Below are 14,493 nucleotides of genomic sequence, written 5' to 3' on the forward strand. Positions count from 1 at the left end.
TTAAACAACGGCGTTTTCATCCTAACAACATGTCATAATCCATTTACCATATATATACACAGATTAGATTGTGTGGCCTTTGCTTCGGGCTTCGAACAATCTCTTGCTTGGGGTCCGACAAGAAAATTGTGTGGTCAATGTAAGGGATCCCATTTGCATAAAATAGAGTTAAATCTTTATTTTAACGGAAAATTAAACAAACTGTAACCTTTTTTTTTTTTTTTCCCACCATAGAGATCCTCCTCGTATTCATATTTCTAACAATAATTTTAAAACCTAGCCAGGTCTGATGGGTTGATCCAGGATCCAGTCAATCCAAGGCTGAATTCGAGCCGGGTTGAAAAAAAAAAAGAAAAAAAAAATTCAGTATGATCCGACTGACCTAAAATAGAGTTAAATCTTTATTTTAATGGAAAATAAAACAAACTGTAACCTTTTTTTTTTTCCGCCATAGAGATCCTCCTCATATTCATACCTCTAACAATAGTTTTAAAACCTAGCCAGGTCTGACGGGTTGACCCAGGATCCGGTCAATCCAAGGCTGAATTCGGGCCGGGTTGAAGAAAAAACAGGGAAAGAAAAAACTCAGTGTGATCCGGCTGACCCGGCGGGTTGACCCGGAAAGACCCGGTTAAAAAACTGGTTGCAACCCGTTGACTTTTGTTTTTTTATACTAGAACGATGTCGTTTTGATTTTTTTAAAAAAAGAATTGACTCGGGCGACCCGGTGACCCAGTCAAAACCCGGAACCTGAGCCTTGGACCGGGCTGGGTCTAAAAACTATGCCTCTAACCAAATTAAAAAGAGAAAAAAATCCTAGAATTGACATGAGAACCAGGATTTTATCCCTATATAAGGAAAACATTTAACTGAAAAATCTTCACCTAATCATTTCTATTTCAAACATTAAATTTATGATATCTATCAACGAGATTTACTCATTTAATGAATACAATTTTATTTTTTTTAAATACATACAAATAAATAACACCAAAACTCAAAATAAAAGTAAGTGATAAAATATTTCCATGTTAATTAACGAGAATACCTAAGGTTCTTAGCTCATTAATTAATTAAATCCTAAATTTTCCAACAAAAATGAAATGGAGTTGGTGGGTTAGGTTCCTAGAATGAACCACATATGGGTATTTTCGTCAATTCAGGAAGATTCGAATTAGGGTTGCAAACCCCTTAAAAAAAATAAAAACAAAAACAAAAAAAACAAAACTAGCCGCCTTGATTCTTGAAAGTGGCAGCTGTTACTCTATCTACCAACCTCTACTCCTATTGCTCTGTTTCCTCTCCTTCTTTTCTATTAACACACCTCTCTGCATTTATATCTCTCCTTCAATTCCTGATGAGAATGTTGTTGCTCCCCTCGCTTTAGGTCTCTTTGAATTGAGACACCCATCTCTCTTCTATCTTTTTCTCATGTCTGTTCAAGTTCACTTACTTTGAACTTTGAAGTCCTTGTCTTCAGTCCCTGGCATAACCTTTTTGTAATGATCATGGATTTGCGCACAAAAGTGAGTGATCTTGTTCTTCTTGCATACCTCATATTTTTCTTTGTTTAAATTTGGTGATGACTGTTACCCTGTTTACTTCTTACTCAATGCCATCGGTTTATTTAAACAGGGACCAGAGTCAGAGGACATGGATAATACTCATCCAAGCAAGTGTAATGAGATCAAAAGAAGATGCACAGATTGCCAAACAACAAGAACCCCATGTTGGCGAGGTGGCCCAGCTGGTCCCAGGGTGTGTGTATGATTATTCATTTTGCAATAATCATCTTCTTTATCAAGTATTAAGTTTCTGTATTGTGATTCTGACTAGCTTTATTAATGATATCCAATCTTGTTTGCAGACACTGTGCAATGCGTGTGGGATCAGACAGAGGAAGAGGAGGAGGGCTCTTCTTGGCTTGGACAAAGGAGGACCGGAGCGCAGCAGAGAGAAGATGGCTAAGGGTAGCAATAGTAGCAAGCTAGGAGTTTCATTGAATCTAGATTTGATGGGGTTTAAAAGAGATGGGATGTTTCAGGAAGATTGGAAGAGAAAACTGGGAGAGGAAGAACAGGCTGCCATACTCTTGATGGCTTTATCTTGTGGGTCTGTCTGTGCTTGGTACAAGAAAGATGAAGGAAAGCATTTTTATCCATAGCAGCTTTCCAGTTGCTTGTAAGCTTTAACCCCATCAAAAGTCAACATTTTCTGATGGAGGTGGGGAATTGCTGAGTGTAAAATTGCAAAATATCAAGCACTTACATGAATGCAAACAATGATTTCTCTTCACATCAGATTCGTGTTGTGGTGGCTGTTAAATCCAAGTTCCTGTGTAGGCTGCCGAATTACAACATGTCTGCCAATGCCCAAATGATTAGGAATAAAGATTTCCTGCTGGCCAGGTATTATTAAGATCAATATTTATTTTTTAAAAAAATATTTGTTTCTTAAATTCAAATTTTAAAATAGATTTAAAAGAATAATAAAATTGCACCCACCATTTTTTTCCCCTTAAGAAATTGCATGTGACAACTCTTCAAACTGTATTATTATTTTAAATAAATTTTTAGCTGTGCTTTTTTAAATAGATTTTTGACCGTATTATTTCTTGAGAAAATTTTCCTGCGGTGCTGCGTAAGAAAAAACTTTTATGATTGGACGCCTAAACCACCTCTTCAAAGATTATGTCCTATTTCCTTAAAGTGGCAGAAGCAGGAAGGAAGTTTCTGCATGCTTCCAGGTGCCTCTCCCACAATGGGTATACAAAGAAAAGGTACCTTAAAAAACGACACGTAATATACAGCAAGGCACGACACGCTATTACCACGTCAACACTTTCGGACCAGCTGCAAGTAACCGCAACAAGATCGCGCATAGGTACTTATTACTAGATAGGTGTGGCCCGCGCGCGGCGTATTAAACCTTTTTAATGTAAAAACAAATGTTACGCCAGGGGAAAAAAAAATTTAAAAAATCACACGCGGTAATTTAGGTAATGTGTATTAAGATAATGTTTTTTTAAAATTATTTTTAAAAAAATATATATTAAAATAATATATTTTTTATTTTTTAAAATTTATTTTAGACATTAGCATATTAAAATGATAAAAAAAAATTGAAGAAAAAAAATCAATTTTCTTCAAAATCACGACCTTGCCACAATAACAAACAATACATTAATGTCAAAGGAATAAATAAATAAAAAAACACTAGAGAAAAAACTCGGGTTAACTTAGCTAATCAGTAATCCGCGTCATGAGATCGTGATAAAAAAATAAATTATTTAAAAAAAACTAGAAAAAGGATTGAAGTTATATATATAAAAAAAAAAAGGTAAAAAAAGTAACCAAGTAAACCTAGATTAGCTCGACGAACTCATGACCGTAATAACCACATATAAAAGAAAGCAAAAAAAAAAAATCATAAATCTCAAGGCCTAATAACCTAATGTCAAAGAATACAATTGAAAAAAATAAATTAAATGATGTAAAGAAAATCTTCAGTCACCCCGGGTTAACTTGACTAACCCGTGACTCGCAACATGAGATCGGGATAAAAAAATATTTTTTAAAAAACAAATCTAGAAAAAAAAAAGACCAAAGTTAAATTAGAAAAAAAAAAAAGTCGAAACGAACCCGAGTTAACCTAAGTTAACTTTACCAACTAGCAACTTGAGATATCCCTACAACGAAAAAGGAAAAACATAGCAAAGTTCAAGGTCAATAACTTAATGTTAAAGGATAAAATTAAAAAAATAATCAATTTCAAAGTAAAAAAACGCAAAAAAAAAACTCGAGTAAACTCAAGTTAACTCCAATATCTCACAACCAGGGATATGAGATTAGGATAACCCTACAAAAAAAAAATGGAACAAATAATGAAGCTCAAGGCCTAATATCCAATGATGAAGTTTAAAAAAAAATGACCTAAAAAAATACTGATGTTAAATTGAGATAATCTTTGAAATCAATGACTCGAGTCATAAGACTAATCTTGATATAAAAATTAAAGCAAAGAAAATAATCAACGACTAACTTAGAAAATAAAATTGGATAAAAAAAAATTAAATGCAACAAAATGTCTAGGGAGGACATATTTGATTTTTAGAGGGCCCGACATGGTGTGGAGAGATAAAAGAGGGAGGAAAAGAAAAAATATTCACCGGCAATCAACCACACCTCCTTCGTTTACACAGATCATACCACCGTGTAGAGGACAACACGCTGCTTCCAATGCCGAAAGGTGACATTTGAACACCGGAAGGCGCCGCACGGGCCGTCCAAATAGCGCGGACGTCTCCTAGCACATGACAACAACTTTTTTTTTATTTTTAATGATTTTCACGTATGTTCAAAAACCCAATTGACCCTAACTGTCAATTTTATTTTTTTAGAGATGTAAGGGTAATATGGTCATTTAACTCTGTATTTGAAGGTTAAAAATACCAAAAAGCCCCTATACCAAGCTTTAATTTTTTAACTTTCAAGTGTATGAAAGTTATTATATTGTTCATTTAAAATGTAAAAGGACCCTAATTAATATAATAATGATAAATAAATCCCATTGAAAATACCTTTATACATCTAAAACCATGTTACTTGAGTTTATTAAACAATGGAAAAATGATATTTTTACGATTTAAATCCATAGTAAATTGTGTCTTGGTGCACAGTAAATAATTGATGTCTCTTAGTATTTTTTTTTGTGACGGTACACAAATTTTAACAAAATAAAAAAAATAATATATCATAATATATCAAATAATTGATGACTCCCGATATTTATTTTTTTCAGTCCCTAAAAGTAAGAAATGTTGTGTTGCACACCACTAACACATATATTTTTTCTATGTTTTTTTTTATTGATATATTCTCTCTACAAGTGCAAATGCTTTATGCAAAGTTGGTGCCACATTTTTAGCTAATGGTAATATTTTACATAAATTTTTTTAAAAAAGAACTTAGTGATGTATGAGAGGAAATGCTATGGATTTGAACAATGTTTCATCTTTTTCTTTTTTGAGTTCTTTGTTGGCCTAACACTTTTAGCCAATGGTAATATTTTACATGAAAGAAAATTAAAAGAGCTAAGAGATGTATGAGAGGAAATACTGTGAATTTGAACAATGTTTCATCTTGTTTTTCTTAGTCCTTTCTTTTTATGGCCACTTTTTTTTTTTTTGTGGTTAGATCATTTAACATTAGATTAATTTGGGACTGGAATTGATTATTTGTTTTGTTTAGCTTGGTATTGGTTACTAATAGTGTCAAGAAAGAAAATCGACTCTCGTTTGATGCTTGATTTGAAAAAAATTAATTTAAATTAAAGCAATGAGAACTTAATATGAATACTAGACAAGTTTTGATTCCTATTTTCTTCTAAACATCATGAGCATGTAAGAGATTCAACTTTTTTTTTGTTCCTTGATTTTCTGTTTTTCAATGTGTGGGAATCCTATGATGTGATGAAAAAACTTTAGACAAGCGTTTGATGCTCGATTTTGCAAAATAAAATTTAATTTTATTGATCTAAAACAAATAAGGTTTGAGGGATCCAATTTGACGCTAGGACAATTTTAGGGACTAAAAATGATAGACGAAACAACTTTGTTAGCGCATGTATGGTGAAATCGTTGTGCTCTAGCATCTTTGTTTGTTATCGTAACATCCTCATTCGTGATTGAGTTGAAAGTGGCGCACCGAGCTCATTTTGATGGTCCAAAATGTGTATGTAGTGAGACTCCGACGACCTTTTCTTTCTTCCCCTCTCCATTTCTCTCTTCTCTTGTTGAGATTTGTACAAGGCAGATAAAATCAAAAGGTGTTTTGTTATTTTTTTTGTATCAAGTTTGGTCCTTGTTCTTTTGATTGCCTTTTGTTTTGTTTTGAATTATTGTTTTTTTTTTAATTTTATTCCTTAACATTTGGTTTCATTATATTTTTATATCAAATTTGATCATCATTTTTTTAATTGTTATTTGTTTTATTTTACATCGTTTTTTGATTGATTTTTTTTTCAATTCCATCCCTCATTATTTAGTTGATTGACAATTTCACTTTGAGATATTTCTCAAGTTTTTCCTCTATGAGGTAATCCCAAGCTTATAACTTGAGTCACGAGTTTGAAAGATTAGTCCAAGTTGAATTTGGTTTCTTAGGTCTTTTTTTTAAATGTTTTTTTTTTAATTTTATCATTCAATATTTGGTTGGTTGAGAATTGAACTTCATGATTTTTTTCTCTTTTCTTTATTTGAGTTATTTTGGTCTCGAGTTTTTTTTTTCATTGTTTTTTTTAAAGAAAAAATATTTTTTTTCCATATTCGCTCTTCAACATTATGTTGGTTTGAGAATTGTGCTTCATCGTTTTTTTTTCAATTTGCTTTCTACTTGGGTTATCATGGTCTCATGATTAAATTGCTGATTTGGCATGCTGACTCGAGTGGACTCGGGTCGGTTTTTATTCTTTTTTAAATTGATTTTATTTTTAATTTTTGATCTGCTGGGAATTGAACTTTATTTTTTTTTTCTATGAGGTTGTCTTATTCTGTTTTAATTTTTTTCTTTATTAACAAATAAGAACATGAAGACCTTTTAAGAATATTGAAAGGTTATCTTTTTATACTATTGTCAAACATTTATTTTTTGCATTAAATTATTGTCTAGTTTAGTTTATATACTGTAATTATTTTTTAATTATATTATTAAATTAGTTCAACTTATTAAACCAGAATCAATGACTGAAATCTCAAATTTTTCTTAATTTTTTTTTTAAACATCAATGTCATCTTAACATCATTTTTTTATATTAAAAAGATTTACGAGACACCAATCTAGTTTAGTAACTATACCCCTCACATATATTCTAGTCATATCCATCATTTACTTTGTTCGATATGGCATCCCTCGCATATCCAAAACCATGATAAAAATACAAAACACCATTGGAAAGGGTAGCGGTGGCAACTCAAACTACACAATATGCTCCTTCTTATATAGGGTAAAAACAAATTCGAGTTTGAACTTGGATTGATTAATTGATTGGGTCCTTGTTATCTTATGAATAAAAAATGAATAAATTATTTTCCGCATGGCAAGAATTATTACAACCAGCAAGCAATCTGAGGGTCGAATTTGAAATCTTGAAAAAAAGGTGCCATCGTGCCTTTTTGGACAACAGCGATGAAATTACACAGTGTACTTCGGCCTGGATCCACGATCACACGACCCCATCAACCATATCCGTTTTTGTGGATAACCCACGATTCTTTTGCCCATATAATCCTTCTTCTTAATTTCTCCCCCACTTTCCCTCTCATCAGACATGGCGAAACGAACTGCCTCAGTTCCGAAAAAGAACACCACAACAAGCAAACCCCCCTCTGCCCTCCCTCCATATTTCGAGGTCCTCTGTTCTGTCTGTGAGATTTCGTTTCTCTCTTGTTTTTTTTCTTAGTTTTTAACTTATGGTTCTGTTGTTTTGCAAATGCAGATGATAACTGAAGCAATAACAACACTGAAGGACAGGAAAGGATCGAGCCAACCTGCGATTGCAAGGTTCATTGAGGAAAAGTACAAGAAGTCTTCTCTGCCTTCAAGCTTTAAGAAAGTTCTGTCTGTCCAGTTGAAGAAGTTTGTGACATCTGAAAGGCTTGTAAAATGCAAGAATTCATACAAGATCTCTTCAACCGAGAAGCTGGAGCTGGATATCAAAGGGACCCAGAAAAACAAGGGTGCTTCCAAGAGGGCCTTGGCCACCTCGGAAAAGAAGGCTGCCAAGAAGATATCAGAGAAAGGTGTCCAGACCAAGAGGCTTAGTCAGGTTAAGACACCTGATGTTCTCAAGAAGGGTAAAAAGGAAGTGAAGGCTGGAAAAATGAAGAGATTGAGCCAGGTGAAGACACCAGATGGGTTCAAGAAGCTGAAGAATTCGACGCCTATGAAGAGGAAAGATTTGAAGGCTGGAAGTTCTTCCAATTCAAGGGCCCATAAGAAGTAATGCACATCGGTGGTGGATCTTAGTTACCAGTGGTGATTAGAGGAAAATCCCAGTATTTGATTTGTAGTAATTATTAGGAGAAGGAAATGTTAAGTCAATTACTATTATTGTTATGATTACTGATTAGTAATATTATCATGTTTGCTTTTTTATATATATCATAGTTTCTGCTGCCTGCCAGTTTGCATTTCGTTAAAAATATGGCTAACTGTTTCTGGTTTGCAAATCGTTCTTCAACATTGTACTGTTTTTATCCTTCTTTCTGTTTTGAGAATCATGGTAGTGAGAACTGCTTTCTGGCTGTGGTGGTTCTTGTTTTGATCATTTTTAGTTGATTAATGGCTTGTGCTAGCCAGCGCCACAATAAAATCACTCCTGCGTTTTGCTTAGTGTATTTCTTACTTGTATAACCATAAAATCAAGAAGTACCAAGTCGATTGAAGATTTTTTTTTCTTGGAAAAAATTTGAGGAAACAATGGGTTTTTTCAAGATGCCTTTTAGTTTCAAGAACATAACATGTTTTAGTCCTCTAGACAGGTTCTATTTCAGCAGATTGCTCCAATTACTCATCATCTTACATTATTCAAAACAGAAACGCTTTGTTTAGGTTTGGTAAATGCCATTTTCTTCGATTGATTTCTACAAGGTTGTTCAGCGAGAACAGGATGATAAGGAGCCACGATGTTCATGTAGAGTACGCAAGCCCAAGCTCCATGCAACGTAGAGCTGGGTGTAGCAGACAAGCTGTAACAGCTGCCAGAAACCATTCACAAACTATCAGAAGCTTTTCTCCCTAACAAAGAAGGATCCAGTCACAACAACTAGAACCGAGATGTACTCCTACATCAACAGGGAGGAAAATCAGGAAGAGACAGAGGGAAGTCGACAAATATTCTCATCCAAAATGGCCAAACTAAAGTTTTCTAAATACTCTGGTGATGACCCTACTGAGTGGTTCACCGCGTGGAGCAATTCTTTGAATTTCAAGGGACTGCTAAAAGAAGAAGAAGGTGTCTTTAGCTTCATTCCACCTGGAAGGGGAGGCCAACCAGTGGTGGCAGTGGCTACGACGAGTTTATCAGGAAGAAGGCAGAATGGTGACTTGACAATCTTTGAAGGAAGAGTTATGGGCTCGCTTTGGACCTACAAAATGTGAGGACTTTGACAAAGCGCTCTAACGGGAGAGACAGTACTTGGGTTCTCTGCGGGACTATCAGAAGGAGTTTGAAAGGTTGGGCAACCGAGTCCATGGATGAACATGTGCTTGTACTGCTTCAAGGTATTCCGTTCTCCCTAACATTATACTCTTTGTTGTTAATAGGCTTAGATGTAGTATTGGGAATACAATGGGTGAAGTTGTTAAAGTGTAATTTGTAATTTTCAATTTCATTAATTGTTAGTTTTAATGAGTCAAAGTTCTCTTGATTTAGATTGAGGAAGTTTATGTACTCCTAGATTTTATTAAATTAGTTCTTGTTATATAAAGTTCTTTTCCATTCTATTTTTGTATTGAAGAAAAGAAGAAAAAATAAGAAATATTTTTGGTATTTAGCTGCAGCTCTACCAATTATATCTTATACAAATCTTCTTCATTTCTGTTTTTGCAATCTGTTTCCAACAGATTTGGTATCAGAGCTAGTTTATTCTTATGGCTTCTTCATCAAGTAACTCTACTTTCTCCTATACAACAACATAGATTCCTATCTTTGATGGAGAGCATTGTGAATAATGGAGTTATCAGATGGAGACTAGTTTCATCTCATAAGATTTGTGGACATTAGTTGACGAGGGGTTTGAAGAACCACCCTAGACATGATCTTTTTCATCCTGGACAAAAAAAAAAAAAAACAAAAGAATATAAGTAGAATATGCAAAGAAATGCATCTACCTTAAGAATAATTCAGGAGGGAGTAAGCAAATCAATTTATCCTAGAATTTCCTCTATTAAGAAGGCAAGAAAAGCATGAGAGATTTTGAAAAATAAATTCCAGGGTTATCAAAAAGCTATCTCCATTTGGCTGTAAAATCTATGAAGAGAATTTGAAAATCTTACAATGAAGGATAATGAGTTTGTTAAAGATTTCTCTTCAAGAACCATTAAAATCATCAATCAAATAAAAAGTTATGGAGACAATTTTTCTAATAAAAGAGTTACAGAGAAGGTTCTTAAAAGTTTACCATAAAAAATTGAGCATATAGTTGTTGTTATTGAAGAAACAAAAGATCTGTCAAGGCTTACAATTTATGAATTGATAGGATTTCTTGAAGTACATGAAGAAAGAGTAAACTAGTATAGCAAATAACCAATGAAGTAGGCATTTCAGATCAAAGCACATTTTTCTAATAGAAAAGCAACAATATTTCATCAAGATTAGAGAGGAGGAAGATCATTTTTCAGAAAAAAAAAAAATATGGAAGAGCAAGTGAGAGTCAGAATCGTAGTAGAGGCAGAGGTAGAAGCAGAGGAAGAGGAAGAACAATCTTTCTGCTAAGAGGAAACATCAATTCATATTGCTTTATTTGTAAAAGAATTGGTCATGAAAGTCGAGATTGTTTCTTCAAATGTACTAGATGTAAAAATTCCTCACATTCTGATAGAAACTGTTAGCACTAAGAATAGGCAAATGGCAATAAAGAGAACAATGCAACAAACTTTTCAAAGGAAGAAGATTAGTTGTTCTATTCCTGCATGAATGTAGAACACAAAAGAGAAGAAGTCTGGTATCTTGATAGTAGTTGTAGTCATCATATCACTGGTGATTGCTCAAACTTTGAAACTCTTGGTGAAGCTTATTCTTCTCATATTGAACTTGGTGACAATAAGAGGGTGGAAATCAAAAGAAGAGGTGATGTTGCAATCCACTCCAATAAAGATAATAAAAAATTTATTTAATATGTTTTTTACTCTCCTAGCATTGGTCAAAATCTGTTGAGTGTAGGATAAATGATGAGAAAAGGTTATAAGCTGATTTTTTATGAAGAATAATGTGAGATTTATAATAAGAAAATAAATCAGAGAATAGTTATTGTCAAGATGAATTCTAATAATATTTTTTCTTTAAACATGAAATCATTCCATAATGTTGCTTTGAGAAGTGAACATGTTAATCAATCTCATCTTTGGCATTTAAGATATGGGCATCTGAATTATAATGGCTTGCAATTGTTAAAGCATAAGAATGTGGTTTTTGGTCTTCCATTTCTAAAGACAGCTTGGAGAGCCAATGCACCTCTTCAATTAGTCCATGCAGATATTTATGGCCCTACTCGAACTCCATCTATAAGTAACAAGAGATATTTCTTACTATTTGTTGATGACTATTCTAGAATGATATGAATTTATTTTTTTGATAAAAAAATCAGAAGCATTCTTTATTTTTCTGCAATTCAAAGCTCTTGTAGAAAAACAAAGTTGGTGCTAAATGAAGACTCTAAGGACATATCGTGGATGAGAATTTATTTACAAGCCTATACTTGATTATTGCAAAGAGAATGGTGTTCAAAGACAACTTACTGTCCAACATCTTACTGTCCAACATACTCTTCAGCAGAATAGAGTTGCAGAAAGGAAAAATAAAACTATTAAAGAAATGACAAGAAGCATGTTAAAAGGGAAATGACTCCCTAATAAGTTTTGGGCTAAAACTATCAATACTGCAACTTAGATTCTTAATAGATCTCCAACAAAGAAAGTCCGAAGTCAAACTCCATTTGAATCATGACATAAACAAAAGCCTGATATCAGTTATATGCTCTTATTCCTTCTCAAAGCAGAGACAAGTTTGATGAAAAAAGGGAGAAACTTATCTTCATTGGCTATAATGATGAATCAAAAGGCTTTCGACTCTTCAATCCTAAAAAGGATCAATAACTTCTTTCTAGAGATGTTATTTTTTTTTATGAATATGCAACTTGGAAATGGGAAGATACAGTCAATCTAAAATCAACAACAATGGAGTAACTTGAAGCTCCTAAGCAGTCTGATGTTTCCAATTCTTCTTCTCAAAATGGAAACTATCAGAATAGTTCTTGTCTTATCTGCAAAATTTCAATTGCATGTTTTTCAACTTGATGTTAAGTCAACATTTCTTAATGGAGAATTGCAGGAAGAAGTCTATGTTGAGCAACCCCTAGTATATGAATTAAAAGGAAAAGAAGAAAAAGTTTACAGACTTTATAAAGCTTTTTATGGATTAAAACAGACACTTAGAGCATGGAACAACAAAATTGATATGTATTTTCATCAAAATGGATTTGAAAGAAGTCAATCTGAACCATCACTCTATGTGAGGAAAAAGGGAGAAGACTTTCCAATAGGTTGTCTCTATATTGATGATCTAATATATACAAGAACAAATAAAGATATGGTTGCAAAATTCAAAAATGCTATGATGAAAGAATTTAAAATGTCAGATCTTGGATTGATGAGATATTTTCTTGGCATTCAAGTGAAGCAATCTCTAGGAAAAATTTTTATTTTACAAGAAAAGTATGTTGCATATCTTTTCAAGAAATTCAATATGTTATAATATAAACCAGTAGGATCTCCTATGGCAGCAAATGAGAAGTTACAACAGAATGATTATAATGGATAATGTTACTGTTGGAAATTCAAGAGAATCTATTACTGATACTTCCGCTGTTTAAATCCTGTTGCAACTCTGATTTGATGTAATCCTATCCTAAGGATGAAGTTTAGCTTTATCCAAAGTCTTACCTACACTGGACTTCTATAACCAGTGTATAACCAACATATATATATATATATATATAAACTAAATAATACGAGAGGGAAGAGTTAATTAATTGTGTGTGCATATCAGTGTTAATATGAATATGGTATCAAAGCCAAAAATCTCCAACGAGAACAATTCAAATCCGATCATGTCTTCATCTTCACATCAAAGCCAAAATCTCAGTCCCAACACATTCCCATCATCTGAATTTGGAAAATCTTTAATTGCTCTAAATATCACTGCACAAATCAACAAAAAATTAACTCCGTCCACCTTCCCACAATGGCGTGCTCAATTTGAAGCACTGCTGATTGGCTACGACCTGCTTGATTATGTAAACGGCGACATTCCCTGCCCTTCAACTGATCTCAATTCCTCTGCAAACCCAAATAAAACACATTGGGTCCGATAAGACAAACTCATTCCCAGCGCCATCCTAGCCTCTACATTGCCAAAGATCACCCCTCTAATAGCTACTCCAAAAACATCTCAATAAGCCTGGCAAAAACTTCACACCCTTTATGCTAGCTGGTCCAGAACTAGAGTCATGCAGCTCAAGGAGGAGCTTACTTTAATTCAATGAGTAAACAGAACAATCACCGACTATCTGCATACTGTGAAGACGTTGGCAAATGAAATTATCATTATCGATCAACCACTCTTAGATGACGATCTTACGCTCCACATCCTTCATGGACTGGGAGCCGACTTTAGAGAGATTATTGCTCCCATTCGCGCACAAGAGAATTCCCTGATCTTTGAAGAATTACAAGATCTTCTAATAGGTCATGAAACTTACCTGCTTCTCCTAGAAGTTGCAACTTAGCAACTAGTAGTCTTTGCAAATTACACAACTTGTATAAAGCAGAGTCCACACGGTAGTTACTTCACCAAGTGTTTCAACAAAACCAATGGGCAATCCCACTCCCCAATTAAAACCCATAAAAATTGATGGATCTCACATGGCCAACCTCGTTCTCCAACTTATCCACTAGAAAATATTTGGGCCTCTTATGGATCCAACCAGCCAAATAGATTAAATCGTCGCTATCAACCCCGATGCCAAATATGTGACCACTTAGGACATACCGCAAAGACCTGTTCTCAATTCAACTCCAACACTGCCATGATCAACTCCACTCAGACATCCAATGCCATGGAAAAACCTTGGCTCCTTGACTAAGGGGCTTCTCATAATATTACAAGTGATCTTGCAAATCTCACTACATACTTAGAATATGATGGCATTGACGAAGTAATTTTAGGCAATGGTTCAGGTTTGTAAATTTCTCACACTAGCTCTTTATCCTTATAATTTCCCAAGAAAATTTTTCATTTACCTGATACACTGTGTGTTTCATATCTGTGTAAAAATTTAATCTCAGTTTACCATCTCACAAAACACAACGATGTTTTTGTTGAACTTCATCATCTCTATTTTTTTGGTGAATGACAAACACATAGGGGTGATTCTACTAAGAGGAACATGTAGCAATGGTGTATACGCCTTCCTGAAACCAATGGTGTCACCTTTTTCTAAATTTCTTACTTTAGCTCATGAAAGAACTTCCACCGATGGTTGGCATAAACGTCTTGGACATCCTTCTCACAAAATAGTTGCTCATCTAGTCAAGAATTTTTTTCTTCCAAACTCTATTCCTTATGTAATTTTTGCTCTATCAATAAAGCACATCAACTTCCTTTTCGTCAAAATAGTCTCATGAATCAGGCTCCATTTGATTTAATTTACACTGA

General features: G+C 33.9%; 2 protein-coding genes across 2 annotated transcripts; both read left to right on the plus strand.

Annotated features, from left to right (window-relative positions):
- Positions 1 to 1,223: 1,223 nt before the first annotated feature.
- Positions 1,224 to 2,295, plus strand: LOC7460434 (GATA transcription factor 16). The gene is made up of 3 exons (XM_002302707.4): positions 1,224 to 1,526; positions 1,636 to 1,758; positions 1,868 to 2,295. The coding sequence occupies exons 1-3, from the start codon at positions 1,503 to 1,505 to the stop codon at positions 2,162 to 2,164; spliced, it is 444 nt and encodes a 147-aa protein (XP_002302743.2). The 5' UTR covers positions 1,224 to 1,502; the 3' UTR covers positions 2,165 to 2,295.
- A 4,870-nt stretch (positions 2,296 to 7,165) lies between these two features.
- LOC7460433 (histone H1) lies at positions 7,166 to 8,176 on the plus strand. Its single transcript, XM_002302706.4, has 2 exons — positions 7,166 to 7,407; positions 7,495 to 8,176. The coding sequence occupies exons 1-2, from the start codon at positions 7,327 to 7,329 to the stop codon at positions 7,999 to 8,001; spliced, it is 588 nt and encodes a 195-aa protein (XP_002302742.4). The 5' UTR covers positions 7,166 to 7,326; the 3' UTR covers positions 8,002 to 8,176.
- The last annotated feature ends 6,317 nt before the right edge of the window (positions 8,177 to 14,493 follow it).

Source organism: Populus trichocarpa, chromosome 2 (genome assembly GCF_000002775.5).
Source record: "Populus trichocarpa isolate Nisqually-1 chromosome 2, P.trichocarpa_v4.1, whole genome shotgun sequence".
Lineage (NCBI taxonomy): Eukaryota > Viridiplantae > Streptophyta > Magnoliopsida > Malpighiales > Salicaceae > Populus > Populus trichocarpa.

Bases quoted from the DNA above. Each gene is read 5' to 3' on its own strand.
- LOC7460434 (XM_002302707.4), top strand. From the start codon at position 1,503: ATGATCATGGATTTGCGCACAAAA. The intron at 1,527-1,635 runs GTGAGTGATCTT...TTATTTAAACAG, and splicing joins TCATGGATTTGCGCACAAAA to GGACCAGAGTCAGAGGACAT. The intron at 1,759-1,867 runs GTGTGTGTATGA...TCTTGTTTGCAG, and splicing joins GTGGCCCAGCTGGTCCCAGG to ACACTGTGCAATGCGTGTGG.
- LOC7460433 (XM_002302706.4), top strand. From the start codon at position 7,327: ATGGCGAAACGAACTGCCTCAGTTCCGAAAAAGAACACCACAACAAGC. The intron at 7,408-7,494 runs GTCCTCTGTTCT...TTGCAAATGCAG, and splicing joins CCCTCCCTCCATATTTCGAG to ATGATAACTGAAGCAATAAC.